The sequence below is a fragment of the Adiantum capillus-veneris genome, chromosome 13 (assembly GCF_014529385.1).
Source record: "Adiantum capillus-veneris isolate H3 chromosome 13, ASM1452938v2, whole genome shotgun sequence".
Lineage (NCBI taxonomy): Eukaryota > Viridiplantae > Streptophyta > Polypodiopsida > Polypodiales > Pteridaceae > Adiantum > Adiantum capillus-veneris.
In genome coordinates this window covers 76959472-76978225 of record NC_140943.1, presented here as the reverse complement: position 1 = coordinate 76978225, position 18754 = coordinate 76959472, and the positions used below count along the sequence as shown (strand labels likewise).

The following is an 18754-nucleotide window of genomic DNA, read 5'->3' as shown; positions in this document are numbered from 1 at the left end:
ATCTTTTCCAGATTTTTGCTCATTTTTCCCCACATATATGGTTTGATTTTCAACAGTTCTGTGAGGGTGATAGTACACCTGATAGGAGAAGATAACAAATCGTGCAAGCTCTTTGTATCCATCACATGTGGAATCGAATTCCACTTGGATGGCACAACCTTAATCTTGGATTTAGTCTCATATTCCCCTACGAAGAACGATAAGGTTCTTATGGATGCCAATTTGCTCTCTACCGAGACCTTCGCTTCTGCGCCTCTGTACAAAGACTGAATATCTCATGGATAGATTTCATGATCCATATTTATTTTAGGGATTAGTGCTGATCATTTTCCATAATGATTGTGGCCAAGGTTGTCATCTTCTGGAATTGGTTAAATCTCCTGAGATCTATCCTTGACTGTTGTGTTTGCGACAATTCTAATAGTAAGTGAATCCTCTTTGTCTGTTTCCACATGTTTTATTTTATTATCTGGATTTTGAGCATAATTTACGAGTAAGTGATCTTTTTCGCATTGATCACAGAATCCTTGAATTTTGTCTTCTTCACCTATGTTGGTTTTCCCTTATTTTCGCGTGTTTTCTTTTCTCAACTCCTGTGTTACGGGCCCATTAGTTTTTGGAACTTCAGGCTACAATATGGCTTGAGCAGCTTCTACGAGTCTCTTGTATACATCCATTCTCCTAATTTCATCTTCTAGATGCAGATAGGTCAATAGTCTTTGCTCCAGAGTTTGGTTGTTATTGAGCCTTGCAGCATATGCTTGCATTATTGCGTCTAAGTGCTCGTTCACTTTCTCCACCAAAACTAAACCACCTGAGTCAGTCTTTGACTCTTCCGCTCCCTTTGCGTCTTTCTTACTTTCTTGCTCATGTTTAAGCCATTCTTTAGTTTGCTTCAATTTAGTTTCCAAAGCAGTTTTCTCCTGCAGGCTCTTCGCTTTCATTTTAACCCGTTTGGATTTTCAAGATTTTCTTTGAGTTTTGATTGATCCGTTCTCAAATTTGGCTTGTTTTGAAAGTTTTAGATCATCTATTGCAGCTTCTTGAGCTTGAGCTCTAGTCACCACTTTCGCAGGAACTGTTGGCTCAAACTCTGGCGCTCGTTTGGCTTGACTACTAACATGTGTCATGGCCCTTGTCCTCGCAATGCAAAGCTCTAATATTGTAAAGGACAATACAATGTGGTAATTGATGCTCTTAGTTGAAGCTAAAATCAACTCTCTTCTATTTACGAACTTAAAAGTGATTTTTTGGAATCTCTTAGGGGAAAATGCTAGCATGATGATACATACTCCAAGGTGTGGAGTCATGTTAAAAAGTGGGATCCTTCTAACTCCAATGTTGGTAGTGTGTCTATTTCCTCTAGATTCGGTTCTCCTCTTTTGAGTGATGAGCTAACTAGACAGAATAATTATTCCATTGATGATGAGTGCGTACTTCACAAGGGGAGAGTTTGTGTACCAACGGATGTAGACATTCGACACCAAACTCTTAATGAATGTCATGAAAGTTCAAGTGCAAGGCACCCACACATAAAAAAATGCACTCGTATGACGATAGTTTTACTGCCAGGATTACATCGGTATGGTCAAGACTACTTCCTACATTGCCAAAATGTCAAGTTAACAAAGCGGAGCGAATGAAGGCAGGACATCTCTTACATCCTTTGAAGATTCCTAATAGTAAATGAGAGAGTATCTCTATGGATTTTATAGTGGGTCTACCAACCATCGTTTGAAGTAATGACTAAGTATGGGTGATTGTAGATAGGTTAATAAAATTTTTAAGTTTCTTCCAACCAAGTCCACCATTAAAAATTATTTGTTGACAATTTGTATATTCATATAGATTATATGGATTTCCTAGTAGTATTGTGAGTGATCATAATCCCAACTTTAACAATCATTTTTGGAGGGCTATCTTTAAATGGTTGGGAATACAAATCAATCTCAATACTGCAAATCATCTAGAGAACAGATGGTCAAACTAAACTAGTTAGCCAGGTGTAGAAGATATACTTCGAGCATATGTTAGCAAAAGCAATCCAATTTGGAAAATTATCTCCCTATTTTGAAATTTGCTTAAAATAGTGCAAAGCATATTACTACTCGGTTTAGTCCCTTCATACTTATCGATGGTTTTCAACATAGGTTACTAGTGACGGTGGGGTTGGCTATCGAGAAAATTCAGCAAGTCAAGGACTTTATCCAAAATCATATGGGTATGCTAAAAAATGATGGTCAAAATGTTTGACAAGCACATGACACATACAAGAAGTATGCCGGTGAGAAACATTGGGAAGTCGCTTTCACGAAAGGTGAAGAGATGTTCTTACGTGTTCCAGAGCATTTAGAAAAATTTGAAACCTGGTCCTACACCTAAGTTGTCTCCTAGATATTGTGACCCATTCAAAATACTTGAGCGAGTTGTAGATATGGCTTGCAAAGTTTCTTTGCGTGCACACTCTCGTACTCACCCAGTTTTCCATTTACAGAAACGCTTGCATAGGGACGAAAATGTAGTTGATCAACACATTTTGGTCGATTCATTCCTAGCCGCATTGACTATCATGATTAACGTACTTGTCATCATGTGCATCACCAAGCATTAGTTAAGTCGAAAGATAGACTTGAAAAAGGTGCCACTTGGAAAAACATTAGTGTTCTTAAGAGAAAATACCCCACTTTTGTTTCCCAGGATGAAAATGCTTCTCCAAGGGGGAATATATGCGAGGCCAAGGATCAGGCAAGACCCGATGGGGAACCAGTGAGGGGACCTTTCTATAAGAATAGAAAGGGATGGTTGGGTGGAGAATTCGGTTGCTTGGCTCTAGACCTCTCATGTTGTCTTTATTAAGATCAATCATAGCTTCCCTACCTTGGTTTTAACCTATTCTTCAAGATTGGAAGCGACTTCAATATTGTTGACTTGACTTGGAGGAATACAATCTCCTAACACAGAAGTATCACATTCTATCAGAATAGCTAGGATAAAAAATCTATATGGGAGGCTTGGAGGGGATGTTTTTTTATTGTTATTCCTTGTTATTGGGGGTTCTTTGGAGACGGCAGAAGGCTGCTGTTGGGGAGCCCCATTGGGGATAGCTTCCATAGGGGGAGGGGTCGTAGGAGAGGGAGACTTGGGAGCAGGCGGGTTCTTAATGGGGCATCCTTTAACAAAGTGACCCTCCTTGCCAATGAGGAACCATGGTCAAGGAAGGTATTTGTACTCTATGATTTGTTCCAACATTTCCCCATCATCAATGAGGGAGTCTATGGTTGCCGGCACATCGTGAGAAATATCCATCGCTACCATGACTTGAGGATGCCATACAGGATTATAGAAATCCCTCTTTGGTTGACATCTTAAGACCTTTCCTAGCTTGGAGGAGATGAATCCTAGATGCTGATGCAAGTGAAGGGGTAGGTTGGGATATTCTACCAAAATAGGGTAATTCCTAACAGCCAATACCTCTAGATTACAAACTTGATTCCATTTGAATGGATTTAGTGGGGAATTTCTAACAAGCCATTGACCATAACTAAGGATGTTGAAGACTTTTTTAGGACTTTTGAACTCCTCGAGGAAGCTACTATTGTCTTATCCACGTGTAGGGGTCCCGCTAGTAAGTTGGCAAGCCCTCTTGGTTCCAAATCTTTCTCTAGAGTGCAAATTTGTGAGGAAGGAAGTATTATAGAGGGCTTACCTACTTGATCTCTCTTGCTGTAATTGAGGAGTTGGTGAACTTTGGGGTTTGGCATCCTTCTCGGTATTACACATATCGTTGTTTCGGGCAACTCCTCCAAGAGGGTTATTATCTGCCCCTGATGGGATTTTGGTAGGCGACAACTGCTCATTTTGGTGCTGAAGTTGTTGCCGAAAAAATAATGATGGTGAGCAACAAGAGCATTGTGGGTAGTCTCTGCATGATCACAGGGGAGGAACTGAAGAAGAAGAGGGTCTAGCTCATCATTAGAAGGATAAAGGGATGGGAGATTTGACAAGAGGAGGAAGGTATGGTGAGGGAGCAGATTTGTGGGATTCCATGCACTATCAGGATGGGAGGTGAGAGGATGAAAAGATAGCGATCGAGGAAGCCTAGATGAGCCATCTTGCCCCATCCACAGGGGCAGGGGGAAAAGGAAAACCGTAGGCCATAGCTAAACCACATGGTTTACACTTGGATGATCACTAAAGTGGAATGCTCTATTGCTCGTCTCCTCACTTAGGCCGGGTTCAAAAGAGGGAGATGAAAGACAACTTTTGATACGAGGGCTTCATGATGGCGGAAGTAGATAGTGCACAGTTCTTCCACCGGGCAAGGGTTCACACAACGCAAAAGCGGAGGAGCATAGCTGGATCGTGCAAAGGCAGTTGATTGGCTGCATCTGCTTGTTGTCAGAGCGAAAGAGTGAAAGGGGGTGGCATAAGAGAATTTTGCTTTTTCTTCCTCTTCGTGGCATGGGGTGACCAATTAACTGGAGCAACTTAATTGGTTAAACCAAAAATCTTTTTCTTTGCCGCCAGGCTTGTGAACCAGCCTTAATTCTCTGTATTCACTTTACACTCAAACCATACACTTTGTGGGAGGAGTCGGTAGCAAAGTGTGAAAAAAACATATCTAATCTATTGCACAGGCATTCTTATAGATGAAAAGTCGGTAGCAAAGTGTGAAAACATATCTAATCTACTGCGAAGGCATTCTTATAGATGAAAAGGCCTAACGCTTCAGCGATCTTTCTTGCTGCTTGCGTGCGTTTGCATCACCACCCCTATTTTACTCAGCCCCGAGAGCTACTTATTTCTTTGCGACGGTCTTTGCAGGTTGTGCTTCCCTTCTGACGTCGTCGTTGCCTCGTCCCTCTTTTGCAGGTAAAGGGCCATCCTGTTGGTTTCTTCTTCGTTGATGGATTTTCTGTGGAGCATGCCGTCGAATCTGTGCATGCGTTTATTGGATTGCCCTCATCGTGTTTTTTTGCGAGTGCAAGATAGGTGTAGCTTAAAGTGGGGTCTTGCTACGATGGGCCACATTTCTCTGTAAGATCGTGCACTGCCAGTCGTTAGGATTCGACTTTGTTTAGTCTGAAACTTTTGCGTATTCTTTTTCTCCCAGAATTGATTGGCAACTGAGTTTCCTGTTTATTCTGAGCATTAGACACACTGTGTGAGAGAGAGAGAGAGAGTCAGAATCTTCGGCTAGGGCTTTCAAGATACTATGCAGTTGGGTCCTCGAGAATTTAATGTACTTTTGCTAGAAGCATTACTTCGTTTGTTACTTGAACGAATGAGAGTAATTTATGAGGGGCCTTTGCTTTTCGAACACTCTGAATAGGTTTGAATTGTGAAGGGGGATTAGGCGATTGGACAAAGGCCTGAGTTACTTTAGTTTGGAAAGATTGCGCATCTGTGCTGGGATGTGCTTTGCCCAAAGTTACTGTAGGTTAGTTTATTTCTAATCAAAGATTTTTTTTTCTTAATAATTTTTTTTGTTTTGTGCTTCCCCAAGTCTACCAAAAATGGCCAAAATCTCATTCAAGCAGGAGCATGATTTAGGTCTGTTACCCTAACGTTTTCAGACATTGTATTTCTACTTTACACTTTTGCAATAACACTAACATGGTGTCTTTTTTGGTTTATTCAGATAAGAGAAAGGCGGAAGCTGGCAGAATTCGTGAGAAGTATTTTGATAGAATTCCGGTGAGCCTCTTTCTTTCTTTGCTACTGTATGTTTAACTGTTCATAAGCTGTCTATCGGAACTTTATATATCGGGAACTTTCCTATATACATACTGCCAAAAAAGGGTTCGTGTGTGTGTGTGTGTGTGAGAGAGAGAGAGAGAGAGAGAGAGAGAGAGAGAGAGAGAGAGAGAGAGAGAGAGAGAGAGAGAGAGAGAGAGAGAGGACTTATTTTAGAGCATAATTAGAGAGATAGCGAGTGAATCTAGGTAGATTCCTTGTCTTCTATTTTATCAGAATCGTGCTATCAGCATACTGGCTCCTCTTGCACTTTATCAGCGGGAATCTTTCCAAATTCGTCTCCTTTACTTCCTCACACCAGCGCGCGGACGATGCAAAATTACCATGCAGCTATGGGATTTGAACTTTCAACACTCCCTTCTCAAGGGGAGATGTTTCTGCTAGCCATCCCTACACAATCACGTCGCTGTTCAATATGTCCATGTCCCTAGATAAAAGAAAGGATTTTCTCTTCTGCCCCTATCTTTTGCCATGGAATGAGCTGGTCACTTCTGATAGCTATTCCAGGTTGGGTTAGTAGAGTTAGTTAAACGAAATCAGGCAAGCAGACTGAAGTCACCACATCAGACAGAGACAGAACTAAAATGGACATGTGAGATTGATATAGGAACTTGGACTGGAATAAATATATAGATAAGTACAATTGGTAATAAGTCCAACAGCATGAGCTAAAGGATGCTTTGAGCTTAATGGCAAAAAGATACAAGAGCATGACGAGCTCTAGGAATGACACTAGACTCAATGATAATCGTCACAATGATCCCGTCAAACGAGTAGTGGGTTCCACTTATAACTGCTAGACTGGCCTGTGATTGATTGTCCATTGTGCAATTATCGCATTAACTCGGTTCGGTATCTACCAATTCCGCTACTAGTCTGACTTTCTGACTGAAGTTTGTTCTTACTGTCTACATTTCCTTCCCCCTTTCTTTGAATTTTGGAATATTTCCAAAGTTATAGGTATTTTTGTTGAAAATTTCAGGGGTGTTGTTGAAAATGGGTCTGAATCCATCCACTTTCCTTCTAGCTCGCTCTTCTGCAACATATCACAAGCTAGACCGATGCACCTTACTTGCCAACTGAGATAATGCCTCTCAGCTCTTTGTGCTTGTGAACTAGCTTGCATATCTGAACATTGTGTGGATGTCATCGTTTTCTTTTATTGGGAGCCTTATTCTTTGTGAGTTTTCAGATAACCCGAGACAGAGTCTGAATTGCGAGATATTGGCCCGTGTTACATGCTTGGACACTCCAAACAAGAAATCAATAGCAACACGAAGAGAAACTTCAAAACACTGAACTTTGAGAGAGAGAGAGAGAGAGAGAGAGAGAGAGAGAGAGAGAGAGAGAGAGAGAGAGAGAGAGAGAGAGAGTCGACATGGCACAACGGAGTTCTGCGCCCAGAAGCACTGGCTCCAAAGTCTGACGCCGCTTTTAGTATTTCTTTATTATTGATTACTGCAAAGTACAATTCCCGAGGGTCCTGTGCTTTTAGACTTTGCGTCCAAATGCTCTGCAGAGTGAGGCCCCAAGGGTCCCTATAAACATTACAAGGGATGCCCAAAAGAAGAGCCCCAAAAGCAATTAGTTCAAAAGCACTAAATCCCAAAAGCATATGCTCCCAAAAGCTAGCGTTGAAATCAGCCAATGCAATTTGCGGAAATCCGTACAGCGTGCCACATCAACATCCGTATGATTTGCCATGTTAGTATGCCAATGCGCTTTACAGAAATTAGGTTTAGGGTTCCAGCTTTGGGTTTTTAGAGTTTTAGCTCCCACGGCTCGTGCTCTGTTAGTTCTTCAAGTTGGTCAATTCAGTTTCTCTTGTCTACTTGGCCATTTTTCTTCCAGTCGGTCATGCCACGTCATCACTTTGTGACAACCCTCATCTTGAGTACTGGTACCAGCATTCTCCTTTTGAATCAGTCGGTAAATAGCTTCTTGCTCCAGATGCTCCTTGCGCCTAGTCATCATCTCCACTTTGTAGGGTGTTACGGCCTTCCAGCCTCCAAGTCTTGGTGAACTCGGAGGTATGTGCACCACACCAAATTTGGTGTGAACTTGATGTGAACTCAACGTGAACACAGTCTGAACTATGTGTGAACCGAGGAGGGTCTGTGTTATAGACTTGGACACTCCAAGTCGAGAATCTACTACAACACCACAATAAATCACTTCAAAACAGTTCATAGTTCACAATTGATTCGACACTGGCCTGGTGGAGTTCCGTGCCTAGAGATATTGGCCCCAAAAACTGGCGCCCTTTTTGGTATTTCTTTTTGTATTAATGTGCACCTTAAAGTACAAGCGAGTGGGAGGCTCTCACTTTAGACTCTGCGTCCAGATGCTCTGAGAAGTGGGAGGCCTGTCCGCTTATTTAAAGGTTTACAAGGGATGCCAAAAGCAGAGCCCCAAAAGCTGAAAATCAAAAGCCTTGCCAAATAAAGCAAAAGCTCTTTGTCTCTCACAAGCTCTCTCTCTTTCTTTTAATAAATAAAGCAGAGCTTTTAGCTCTCTCTCTCTCTCTCTCTCTTCTTTTGCGTAGAGAAAGCTGGCCAGATTTGCGTAGCCCCAAAAGCAGCCAAAACCTGCCGCAGATTGCGCATTTTCGTACAGTTGTTGCCACATCAGCACTCCGCAAATTCCGCCGTGATTTCCGGACAGGCCTGCTACGTCATCATTTCTGCGAGGGTGTTCCCGTGGGACTGTCCATGCCTTGGGGTAGGCGTGTGTGTGTACAAAGGCCACGTCACCAGTTTGTGACATACCCCCCTCTTGAAAGCATTGTAATCACCCTCGATTACACCTGCAAAACAGATAGAAGCCATAAACTGTCTTAGCAGACACTGACTGTTAGTACCTACTACCGACGCACTAGGAACACACTTCTAGCACATGTACCAATCGACAGTCACATCACATGACATCACAAGACATCACATGACAAATCACATTCAACATTCATTTGGATATCAGACCATGATTTATCGGCAATGCAATTAGCAATCGCATCTAGATCCACTCAGGACCTCATAAATGCCCGATTGACTAACCCCTATTGCAACCATGTCTATCGAGATCATTCAAACCAAAATGCTGCAGTCTTTTCGTCTATGAGTTCCTGCACTTAAACAAGTCAAGAACAAATCAGTTTCATATTTTCCGAAATTCCATTTCATAGAGTCATATAGCAGAATACTGACAGCTCTCGAAATCCCTAAAGCTCAAAGAGACATCAGTGACTCTAGTGTTCAAAAATCGAGGCATTTGTTGACAAAGGAGCCGAGTAACTCCCCTCTTGTGCATACCCATTGCACCAGATATCCGGCCAAGCTGAATTTGGGGTTCTGTTTGGAATAGACTATGCTAAACCAAAAGCTTCAAGGTAAAGTTTCACAATCTGAGGAGTATCTGCTAGGTCCTCCTCCTCCCTTCGCTTCGCATGCAATGCGGAGTAGGTCTTGAATTTAACCAAGAACCGTCATTTCGCTTTACCTTCTTTCTTTCTGTGCTAATTTCTGTTTTGGAACGAGTAGTTGCTCGTTTTCGTCCATTTCAGGTTGCTCATCATTAGGCACATCGCCTTCAAAAAGCTTCAAGAGACTCACACGAAAAAAACATTGTGAATCCTCCAAGCATTTTGGTAGCTTCAGTCCAAAGGAGACATCATTTATGTTTTCGGAAAATCTGGAAAGGTCCACACTATCTCATGCTAAGCTTTCAAAGAAGCCGCTCCTTTCCCTTTTTCTTTCTCGGGCGTGCCTTCCCAAAATGTAAGAGCACCCAATAGTTCTCCTTCAATTTCAAATCACGACAAAGTCGATCTGCTTCCTTCTTCTAAGATTTCTCGAAAGCCTTCCGGACCAAGTCCCTCGTGAACTGGTCGGCTTCAAAGAAAAATCTTATCTTTCGTGCTGAGGAAGGGTGGAACCTTCGTAGCAAATTCAATAATCTCAAATGACACCTTCCCCATCAAAGAGGTAATCGTGTTTTTGTATGCATATTCCACCAAAGGTAAAAACCTTTCCCATGTCGTCTTTTGATGCAACGAAGAAGACTTCAACAAATCTAAAACCACTGAATTTGCAATCTCAGATTGCCTGTCAGTCTGCAGTGGAAAGATGACGAGAACTACAACCGAGTGCTAATGTTCTCCCAAATAGCCTTCTAAAACAAACTCGTGAATCTGGGTCCCTATCGGAGACAATCGTCTCAGGCATGCCATGTAATCTGAAGATCTGGGCAATAAACAATCGTGCCCATGCTGTGTTCTCGAGAGATAAAAAATGAAATCCATTGCAATACTTTCCTAGGGTCGGGTGGGTATGGGTAAAGGTTGTAACCATCCCTGTGCTTTATGCTTGTAAAACTTGACCTTCTCGCATTCCAAGCAACTGCGCACAAATTCGTCCACATCTTTCTTGAGTCTCGGCCTAAAGAAGTCTCTCTCTCTACCCTTTCAAGGTGGTAGCAATGCCGCGGTGACCCGTAAAAAGGCGGACAATGGCATTTACTTAGAACCTTTTCCCCCAACGGCTGTGTAACGCACAACATGGTTTTCTTCATCAAGTAGCCATTCAGAATGGAATAGTCCGCTACTACCTCCCCATTCTGTATTCAACTGAATCTGCAAAATCTGTATCTGTGGCGTATTGACCGACCATATCCTCGAAGCTTCTATGATGTATCGCGGAAATAGCCAGAACCAACGGCTTTCGGAACAAAGTATCTGCCACCAATTTCTTCTATCCCTGCACACGGACAATCCGGAAGTAAAACTGTGACAAGATGTTTACCCACCGCATCTGCTTTTCCGATAGATGCTTCTGTGACAAGAAGTAGCGTAGACTCCAACCATCTGTGCAAACCGTAAAATCGGCTCCGAGTAGGTAATGTCGCCACTGAGTAAGAGCATGGATAGCCGCCAAAAGCTCTTTCTGACATATCTATACTGTCAATTTCCGGCCTTGAAAGCAATCGGCTCTCATAGGCAATGACATCGGTCTTCTTGCATTAAGACCGCATCTAGACTACGACCACAAGTATCACAATATACTTCAAACGACTTCTGCAAATCCGACAAAGTCAAAAACTTGTCTTGTAGTCAAATTCTTTTTCAATTCCTGAAAGGCAGTCACTTCTGTGGATCCCCACGAGAAAAAAAGACTCCTTTTTATGTCGACAAATGCAAAGGGGTAAACAATCTCTGTAAATTTTGTGATGAACATTCTCCAAATCGGGCCAATCACGGATAATCTCTATGTTGGCTGTGTCCAGACTCCATCTGCACTCTTGCTGTTGAAACAATGTGTCCCGAACAGGTGTATCTCTGGTCTGCTCGCACGGTAAGGAGGCCGGTTCGGTGGTGTGATATCAAGTATCAGATCAATGGTATGATCCTTAGGACGAACTGTGGCAGCTCGCCTGGCAAGCCCTCTGAAAAGCAATCGGCATGAGTGTGGAGAAAAATCTTGGCGTACTTTGTTCAGGTCAAAACATATTCGACCTTCATTCATCGTTCAGTTCTCCCCCAAAAAAAAGTGAGTTAAGAAATTGAAGTTCATCAAGTACAATCTCTGAGCCCTTCTTTTGTCAGTGTCGCTTTCTGGTCCCGGTAGTCAACCACGGCGTCGTTCTTGTGGTACCAAGGGATTTCGAGTAGGATGTCACAATCGCCCAAGGAAGTTACGTAGAAATTCTCGTGCCCTAAACACCCCTGTCATTGCAAACGAAGTTTGCCAATGATCGGTGTAATGGCAACATCCCGTTCGTTTGCAATGATCGATGTAATGGCAACATCCCGTCCGGGTGCCACTCAAACTCTCTCTGCCTGTGGCCTCAGCCTCTATCGAGCGTACCGCCAATCCAAGTGAAACAAAGTTGGCCTTGGCTCCTTCATCAAAGAAAAAGAGGGCTTCCTGATCCTTCACTTTGCTCTAAAAGCGGCCAAGTTTGTACTTTCATTCATTTGATTCTGTTTGGGCCCCACACAATGTGGTACCAGTTCTGCTTTTTATCTGCCTTTTTTGCCACGTCCCTCATGATTCGGTGCCTTGTTAGGGCACTTCGCGGAGATATGCCCAGTTTCTCCGCATCCAAAGCACTTCCCCTCCTTGATGTAGAGAGCTCTCTCTCGAGGAGTGAGTTCGGGTCGTGCATCCTTTTGTGTCTTTTTTGGGTTGCTCTTCCTCTTTCTACTTTCATTTGTCGAAGTTTGTTCGGCCCTTTGCGTCATGATTTCATCTGTGGGGTAGGTCAAACTGCCCAAGTGAATGACAAAACCCCGTTTCTCATGACTCATCACCTCTTGAATGGAAGCTGACTTTTGTTCTAAGCAGTCATCTCGGATCTCTGTAGGAAGACCCAAGGTAAACTGCTCAATCTGTTCTTTGAACGAGATCTTCTTAAATAAAGAGGCGGGTAGAAAAGAGCTCCAGAATCTCTTGTAATAAGTGTCCACTGTATCCTTCTTGGTCATCCGAAGATGGTTCCAAGCAGTTCATATGCCGCGTTCATACTCTCAAGTCAGCCAAGAAGAAATAAAAAGCCTTTTGAATTTCAGTCATTTAACTGGCGCTGTCTTGTTTAACAAAAGCGTGGACCACCAAGTTCGAGCATTTCCCTTAGGGTAAGAGGCAGCCCTCCGAATCTTTGAGTGCTCTGAGTAACGCCCTCCTGAGAAAGCTATGTCAAACTGCTGTATAAATGTAACAGACTTGGACACTCCGAGTCAAGAATCTACCGCGACAGCACCAAATAACCACTTCAAAACAGTTCACAGTTCCAATTTATTCGGCACTGGCCCGGCGGAGTTCCGTGCCTGGAGATATTGGCCCCAAAGATTGGCACCCCTTTCGGTATTTCTTTTTGTATTAATCTGAGTTCAAAGTACCAGAGTGTGAGCAGGCGCTCACACTTAGACTCTGCGTCCAGATGCTCTGAGTTGAGGCCCTGCCTGCTTATTTAAAGAGTACAAAGGGATGCTAAAAGCAGTGTCCAAAAGCTGAAAATCAAAAGCCCAAAATAAAGCAAAGGCTTTCTCTCTCTTGCTTGTTAAAATAAAGCAAGTTCCAAAAAGCTGTCCATAATTTGCTTTTAAAATAAAGCAGAAAAGCTCTCTCTTTCTCTTCAATGGCGTAGAAAAAGCAAAAGGGCTCTCTCTATCTCTCTCTTGCAATTGTGTAGCCTAAAAAGCAAAAGCTGCCGCTGAATCAGCCTGCAAAAAGCGCCTCAATCTGTGGACGTCCGTACAACCTACCACGTGTCCTACATTCCGCGATTTTCGGAACTGGCAACCACTTTTCTTCCGGCTTGTGCAAGGTGTGTGTGGCAGCCACGTCATCACTTTGTGACATACCCCCCTCTTGAAAGCATTGTAATCGCCCTCGATTACGCCTGCAAAACAGATAGAAGCCATAAACTGCCTTAGCAGACACTGACTGTTAGTACCAACGCACTAGGAACACACATCTAGCACATGTACCAATTGACATTCACATCACATGACATCACAAGATATCACTGACATCACAGGACATCACATGACAAATCACATTCAACATTCATTCGGATCATAGAGCATGATTTATCGGCAATGTAGTTAGCAATCGCATCTAGATCCAGTCAAGACCTCATAGATGCCCGATTGACTAACCCCAATTGCAACCATGTCTATTCGAGATCATTAAGACCGAAATGCTGCAATCATTTTGTCTATCAGTTCCTGCACTTAAAAACAAGTCAAGAACAAATCAGTTTTATATTTTTCCAGAATTCCATTTCATAAAGTCATCTAGCAGAATACTGACAGCTCTCAGTATCCCTGAAGCTCAAAGAGACATAAGTGACTCTAGTATTCAAAAATCGAGGCATCTGTTGACAAAGGAGCGGAGTAACTCCCCTCTTGTGCAAACTCACTGCACCAGATCTCCGGCCAAGCTGAATTCTGGGTTCCATTTGGAATAGACTATGCTAAACCAAATGGAACCCAGAATTCAGACTATTCTGAAATTATGAAGGTATATGCTAAAGCAAAAGCTTCAAGGTAAAGATTGACATTCCGAGGAATATCTGCTAGGTCTTCCTCCTTCATTCGCTTCGCATCCAATTTGAAGTAGGTCTTGAATTTAACCAAAACCGTCAATTCGCTTTACCTTCTTTCTTTCTTTCTTTCTGTGCCAATGTCTGTTTTGGAACGAGTACTTGCTCGTTTTTGTCCATTTCGGGTTGTTGATCATCAGGCACATCGCCTTCAAAAGGCTTCAAGAGACTCACATGAAAAATATTGTGAATCCTCCAAGTATTCTGGCAGCTTCAGTCCTAAGGAGATATCGTTTATCTTTTCGGAAAATCTGGAAAGGTCCACACTATCTCATGCTAAGCTTTCAAAGAAGCCGCTCCTTTCCCTTTTTTCTTTCTTGGGCGTGCGTTCCCATAATGTAAGAGCACCCAATCATTCTCCTTCAATTTCAAATCGCAACAATGGCGATCTGCTGCCTTTTTCTGTCTTTCTTGAAATTTTTGCAAAGCCTTCTAGACCAAGTCCCTCGTGAACTGGTCGGCTTTAAAGAAAAATCTTATCTTTCGCGCTAAGGAAGGGTGGAACCTTCGTAGCAAATTCAAGAATCTGAAATGGCACCTTCCCCATCAGAGAGTTAAGCGTGTTTCACTGAATTGGCAATCTTTGATTGCCTGTCAGTCTGTGGGTAGAACGATGACGAGAACTGCAACCGCGTGCTTATGTTCTCCCAAAAAGCTGTCCGAAACAAACTCGTGAACCTGGGGTCCCCGTCGGAGACAATTGTCTCAGGCATGCCATGTAATCTGAAGACATAGGCAATAAACAATCGTGCTCACGTTGTGTTCTCGGGAGGTGAAATCCATTGCGATACTTTCCCTGGAGCGGGTGGGTATGGGTAAAGGCTGTAACAATCCCTATGCTTTATGCTTGTCAAACTTGACCTTTTGGCATACCAAGCAACTGCGCACAAACTCGTCCACATCCTTCTCGAGTCTCGGCCAAAAAAAGTATCTCTCTATCCCTTTCAAGGTGGTAGCAATGCCGCAGTGACCCGTAAAAGGCGGACAGTGGCGTTCGGTTAGAACCTTTTCCCTCAACGGCTGTGTCACGCACAACATGGTTTTCTTCATGAAGTAGCCATCTCGAATGGAATAATCCGCTACTATCTCCCCTTTCTGTATTCAATTGAATACATCTGCAAAATCTGTTCTGTGGCATACTGACGGACCTTATCCTCGAAGTTCCTCTGATGTATCGCGGAAATAGCCAGAACCAACGGCTTTCGGGACAAAGTATTTGCCACCAATTTCTTCTGTCCCTGCACATGGACAATCCGGAAGTAAACTGTGACAAGATGTTTGCCTACCGCATCTGCTTTTCCGATAGCTGCTTCCATGACAAGAAGTAGCATAAACATCCATCATCTGTGAAAAACCGTAAAATCGGCTCCGAGTAGGTAATATCGCCACTGAATAAGAGCTTGGATAACCACCAAAAGCTCTTTCTCACTTATTTGTATTGTCAATTTCGGCCTTGAAAACAATCGGCTCTCATAGGCAATGACATTGGGCTTCTTGCATTAAGACCGCATCCAGACTACGACCTCAAGTATCACAATATACTTCAAACGACTTCTGCAAATCCGGCGAAGTCAAAAATTGGTCTTGTAGTCAAATTCTGTTTCAATTCCTGAAAGGTAGTCACTTCTGTGGGTCCCCACGAGAAGATATGCAAAGGGGAAGCAATCTCTGCAAACTTTCTAATGAACCGCTTGTAGTACGAACACAATCCCAAGAAGCTTCTAACTTCATGGACATTCTTCAAATCGGGCCAATCACGGATAGTGTCTATCTTGGCTGGATCCATATGCACTCCTGCTGCTGACACAATGTGTCCCAAAAAGTGTATCTCTGGTAGGAAAAATTCACTTTTCTTCGCATTAATCACTAACTTGTGATCTCGTAAACACTTGAAGCAGATGATCTCTATGTTCTGCCTCATTCTTGGAGAAAACAATGATGTCGTCAAAGAAAGTGCCAACAAATAGTCTATACTCTCGAAAAATCCTGTCCATCATCCATTAAATGTCGCAGGGGCATTGGTTAGGCCAAACGGCATTACCAAAAACTCAAATAATCCAAAAGTCGTCCAAAAGGCGCGATTCGGATATGATGATATCCACTCTTTAAATCAATCCTGCTAAAACACGAGTATCCCTGTAATTTGTCGAGTATATCATCGATCTTAGGAATCGGAATTCTGTTCTTGATGGTGATTTTGTTGAGAGCTCTGTAGATTTGGTTCAGGCCCCATGCAATGTGGTACCAGTTCTGCTTTTTATCTGCCTTTTCTGTCACGTCTCACAGTTGCTTTAGAACTTTCTGGCCTTTCGTCATCTTGTTCATTCGGTGCCTTTTTAGGGCACTTCATGGAGATATGCCCAGTTTTCCCGCATTCAAAGTACTTCCCCTCCTTTATGTAGAGAGCCCTCTCTTGAGGAGTAAGCTTGGGTCGTGCATCCTTTTCTTTCTGTTCTGGGTTGCTCTTTCTTTTTCTACTTTCATTTTTCGAAGTCTGTTCGGCTCTTTGCATCATGATCTCATCTGTGGGGTAGGTCAGACTGCCAAAGTGAATGGCAAAACCCCGTTTCGTATGACTCATCAACTCCTGAATGGAAGCTGACTTTTGTTCTAAGGAGTGATCTCGGACCTCTGTAGGTAGACCCAAGGTAAACTGCTCAATCTGCTCCTTGAACGAGAGCTTCTTAAATGAAGAGGCGGGTAGAAAAGAGCTCTAGAATTTCTCGCAATAAGCGTCCACTGTATCCTTCTTGGTCATCCGAAGATGGTTCCAAGCAGTTCATATATCACGTTCATATCGAGTCAGCCAAGAAGAAATAAAAAGCTTTTTATTTCAGCCATTTAACTGGCGCTGTCTTGTTCAATAGAAGCGTGGACCACCAAGTTCGAGCATTCCCCTTAAAGTAAGAGGCAGCTCTCCGAATCTTAAGAGTGCTCTGAGTAACACCCTCCCGCGAAAGCGATGTCAAACTACTGTACAAAAGACAGCCTTCGAAGCATCTCTATAACCAGAAAATGTGTCAAATTTAATTGACTATCCACCTTCCTTAATCTCTCGGACTTTCTTGCTTTTGTCTTCCAGAAAGTCATACTGGTTGGCTTTATAAAAATTCTTCTTCTTCGCATAAAAGTTGGTATCGTCAGAGTCTGAACTGTCTGTAGACGAGTCCTCTGTAGAAGTGTCACCCACGGGGCGAGATTTAGACTTCTTTGCCTTTTTCTTGCCCTTTCTGAAGTGTTGTTTTTTGCTTCGCTTTTTACCTTTTCGGTCTTCTTCGCTTGAATCAGATGAGCTAGAAGAACTGTCAGAAGAAGAAGAAGAAGAAGAACTGGGTACTCCTTCAAATTGAACACTCTTCTTCTGCTTTCTTGCTTTTTCAAAAGTAGATTGACGACCCAAATAGGCCGGGAAGTCAGTGCCTTTCTTCTGCTTTTTGTCGTTCTTTTTAGCTTTGTTTTGCGTGTCAAAAAGCTGAGCAATTTGTGCATCAACCACCTCTTCTAATTCCTTCTCTGTATACTTCTTGGGATAAGGAGGTTTCTTGAGAGCGGGTTTTGGGGGTGGTTTTGTGGTTTTCTGCCACTACGTGTGCACCTCCTCCAAAGAGGTCTTGCTGTAACAGATTTGGACACTCCAAGTCAAGAATCAATCACGACAACACCAAATAACCACTTCAAAACAGTTTACAGTTCACAATAGATTTGCACTGGCCCGGCGGAGTTCCGTGCCTAGAGATATTGGCCCCAAAGACTGACGCCCCTTTCGGTATTTCTTTATGTATTAATCAATGTTCAAAGTACAAGAGAGCGGTTAGGGTTTCACTCTTAGACTCTGCGTCCATATGCTTTGCAGAGTGTGCGCCCAAACCGCTTATCTAAAGTTTTACAAGGGTTGCCAAAAGCAGAGCCCCAAAAGCTTCATATCAAAAAGCTTAAAAGCAAAGACTCCTTTTTCTCTTTATCAAACTCACTTGAGTTTTTTAAAATAAAGTTTCTCTCTCTTCTCAAATTGCGTAGGAAAAGCAATTGACGCAAAAGCAACTGCCAGCGCAATTTTCGGTATTTTCAGCTTGCTGCTAGGGTTAGGGTTAGGGTTTAGGACAGTTTTTAGGGTTAGTGTTAGGGTTAGGGTTAGGGTTAGTTTTTTTGCTGTTTTTAGGGTTTCAGGCAGATTTTAGGGTTTGCAGGTTTTAGGGCTAGGGTTTGCAGATTTAGGGTTTTCAGCAGCAGTCATGGTTTCGGCTCCCGGGCAGACACGTCATCACTTTGTGACATACCCCCCTCTTGAAAGCATTGTAATCGCCCTCGATTACGCCTGCAAAACAGACAGAGGCCATAAACTGTCTTAGCAAACACTGATTGTTAGTACCTACGCACTAGGAACACACATCTAGCACATGTACCAATCGATAGTCACATCACAGGACATCACTAGACATCACATGACATTCAACATTCATTCAGATCTTAGACCATGATTTATCGGCAATGTAGCTAGCAATCGCATCTAGATCCAATCGGGACCTCATCGATGTGCAATTGACTAACCTCTATTGCAACCATGTCTATTCGAGATCAATCAGACCAAAATGCTGCAGTCATTTTGTCTATCAGTTCCTGCACTTAAAAAGAAGTCAGAACAAATCAGTATCATAATCAGGAATTCCATTTCGTAAAGTCATTCAGCAGAATACTGTCAGCTCTCAGTATCCTTGAAGCTCAAAGAGATGTCAGTGACTTTAGTATCAAAATCAAGGCATCTGTTGACAAAGGAGCGGAGTGACTCCCCTCTTGTGCATCCCACTGCACCGGATCTCCGGCCAAGCTGAATTCTGGGTTCCATTTGGAGTAGACTATGCTAAACCAAAAGTATTGAGGTAAAGTGTCACAATCCGAG

General features: G+C 42.9%; 1 protein-coding gene across 1 annotated transcript in view; it reads left to right on the top strand.

Moving 5' to 3' along the window:
* The first annotated feature begins 4716 nt into the window (after positions 1 to 4716).
* The window catches only part of LOC147444293 (autophagy-related protein 8C-like), a 32296-nt gene continuing 18258 nt past the window's right edge, over positions 4717 to 18754 (top strand). Inside the window, exons 1-3 of the mRNA XM_086526965.1 lie at positions 4717 to 4872; positions 5507 to 5553; positions 5642 to 5697. Of these exons, the coding sequence (XP_086383091.1) occupies positions 5517 to 5553; positions 5642 to 5697 (93 nt within the window). The 5' untranslated portion in view covers positions 4717 to 4872; positions 5507 to 5516. The remainder of the gene's footprint in view (positions 4873 to 5506; positions 5554 to 5641; positions 5698 to 18754) is intronic.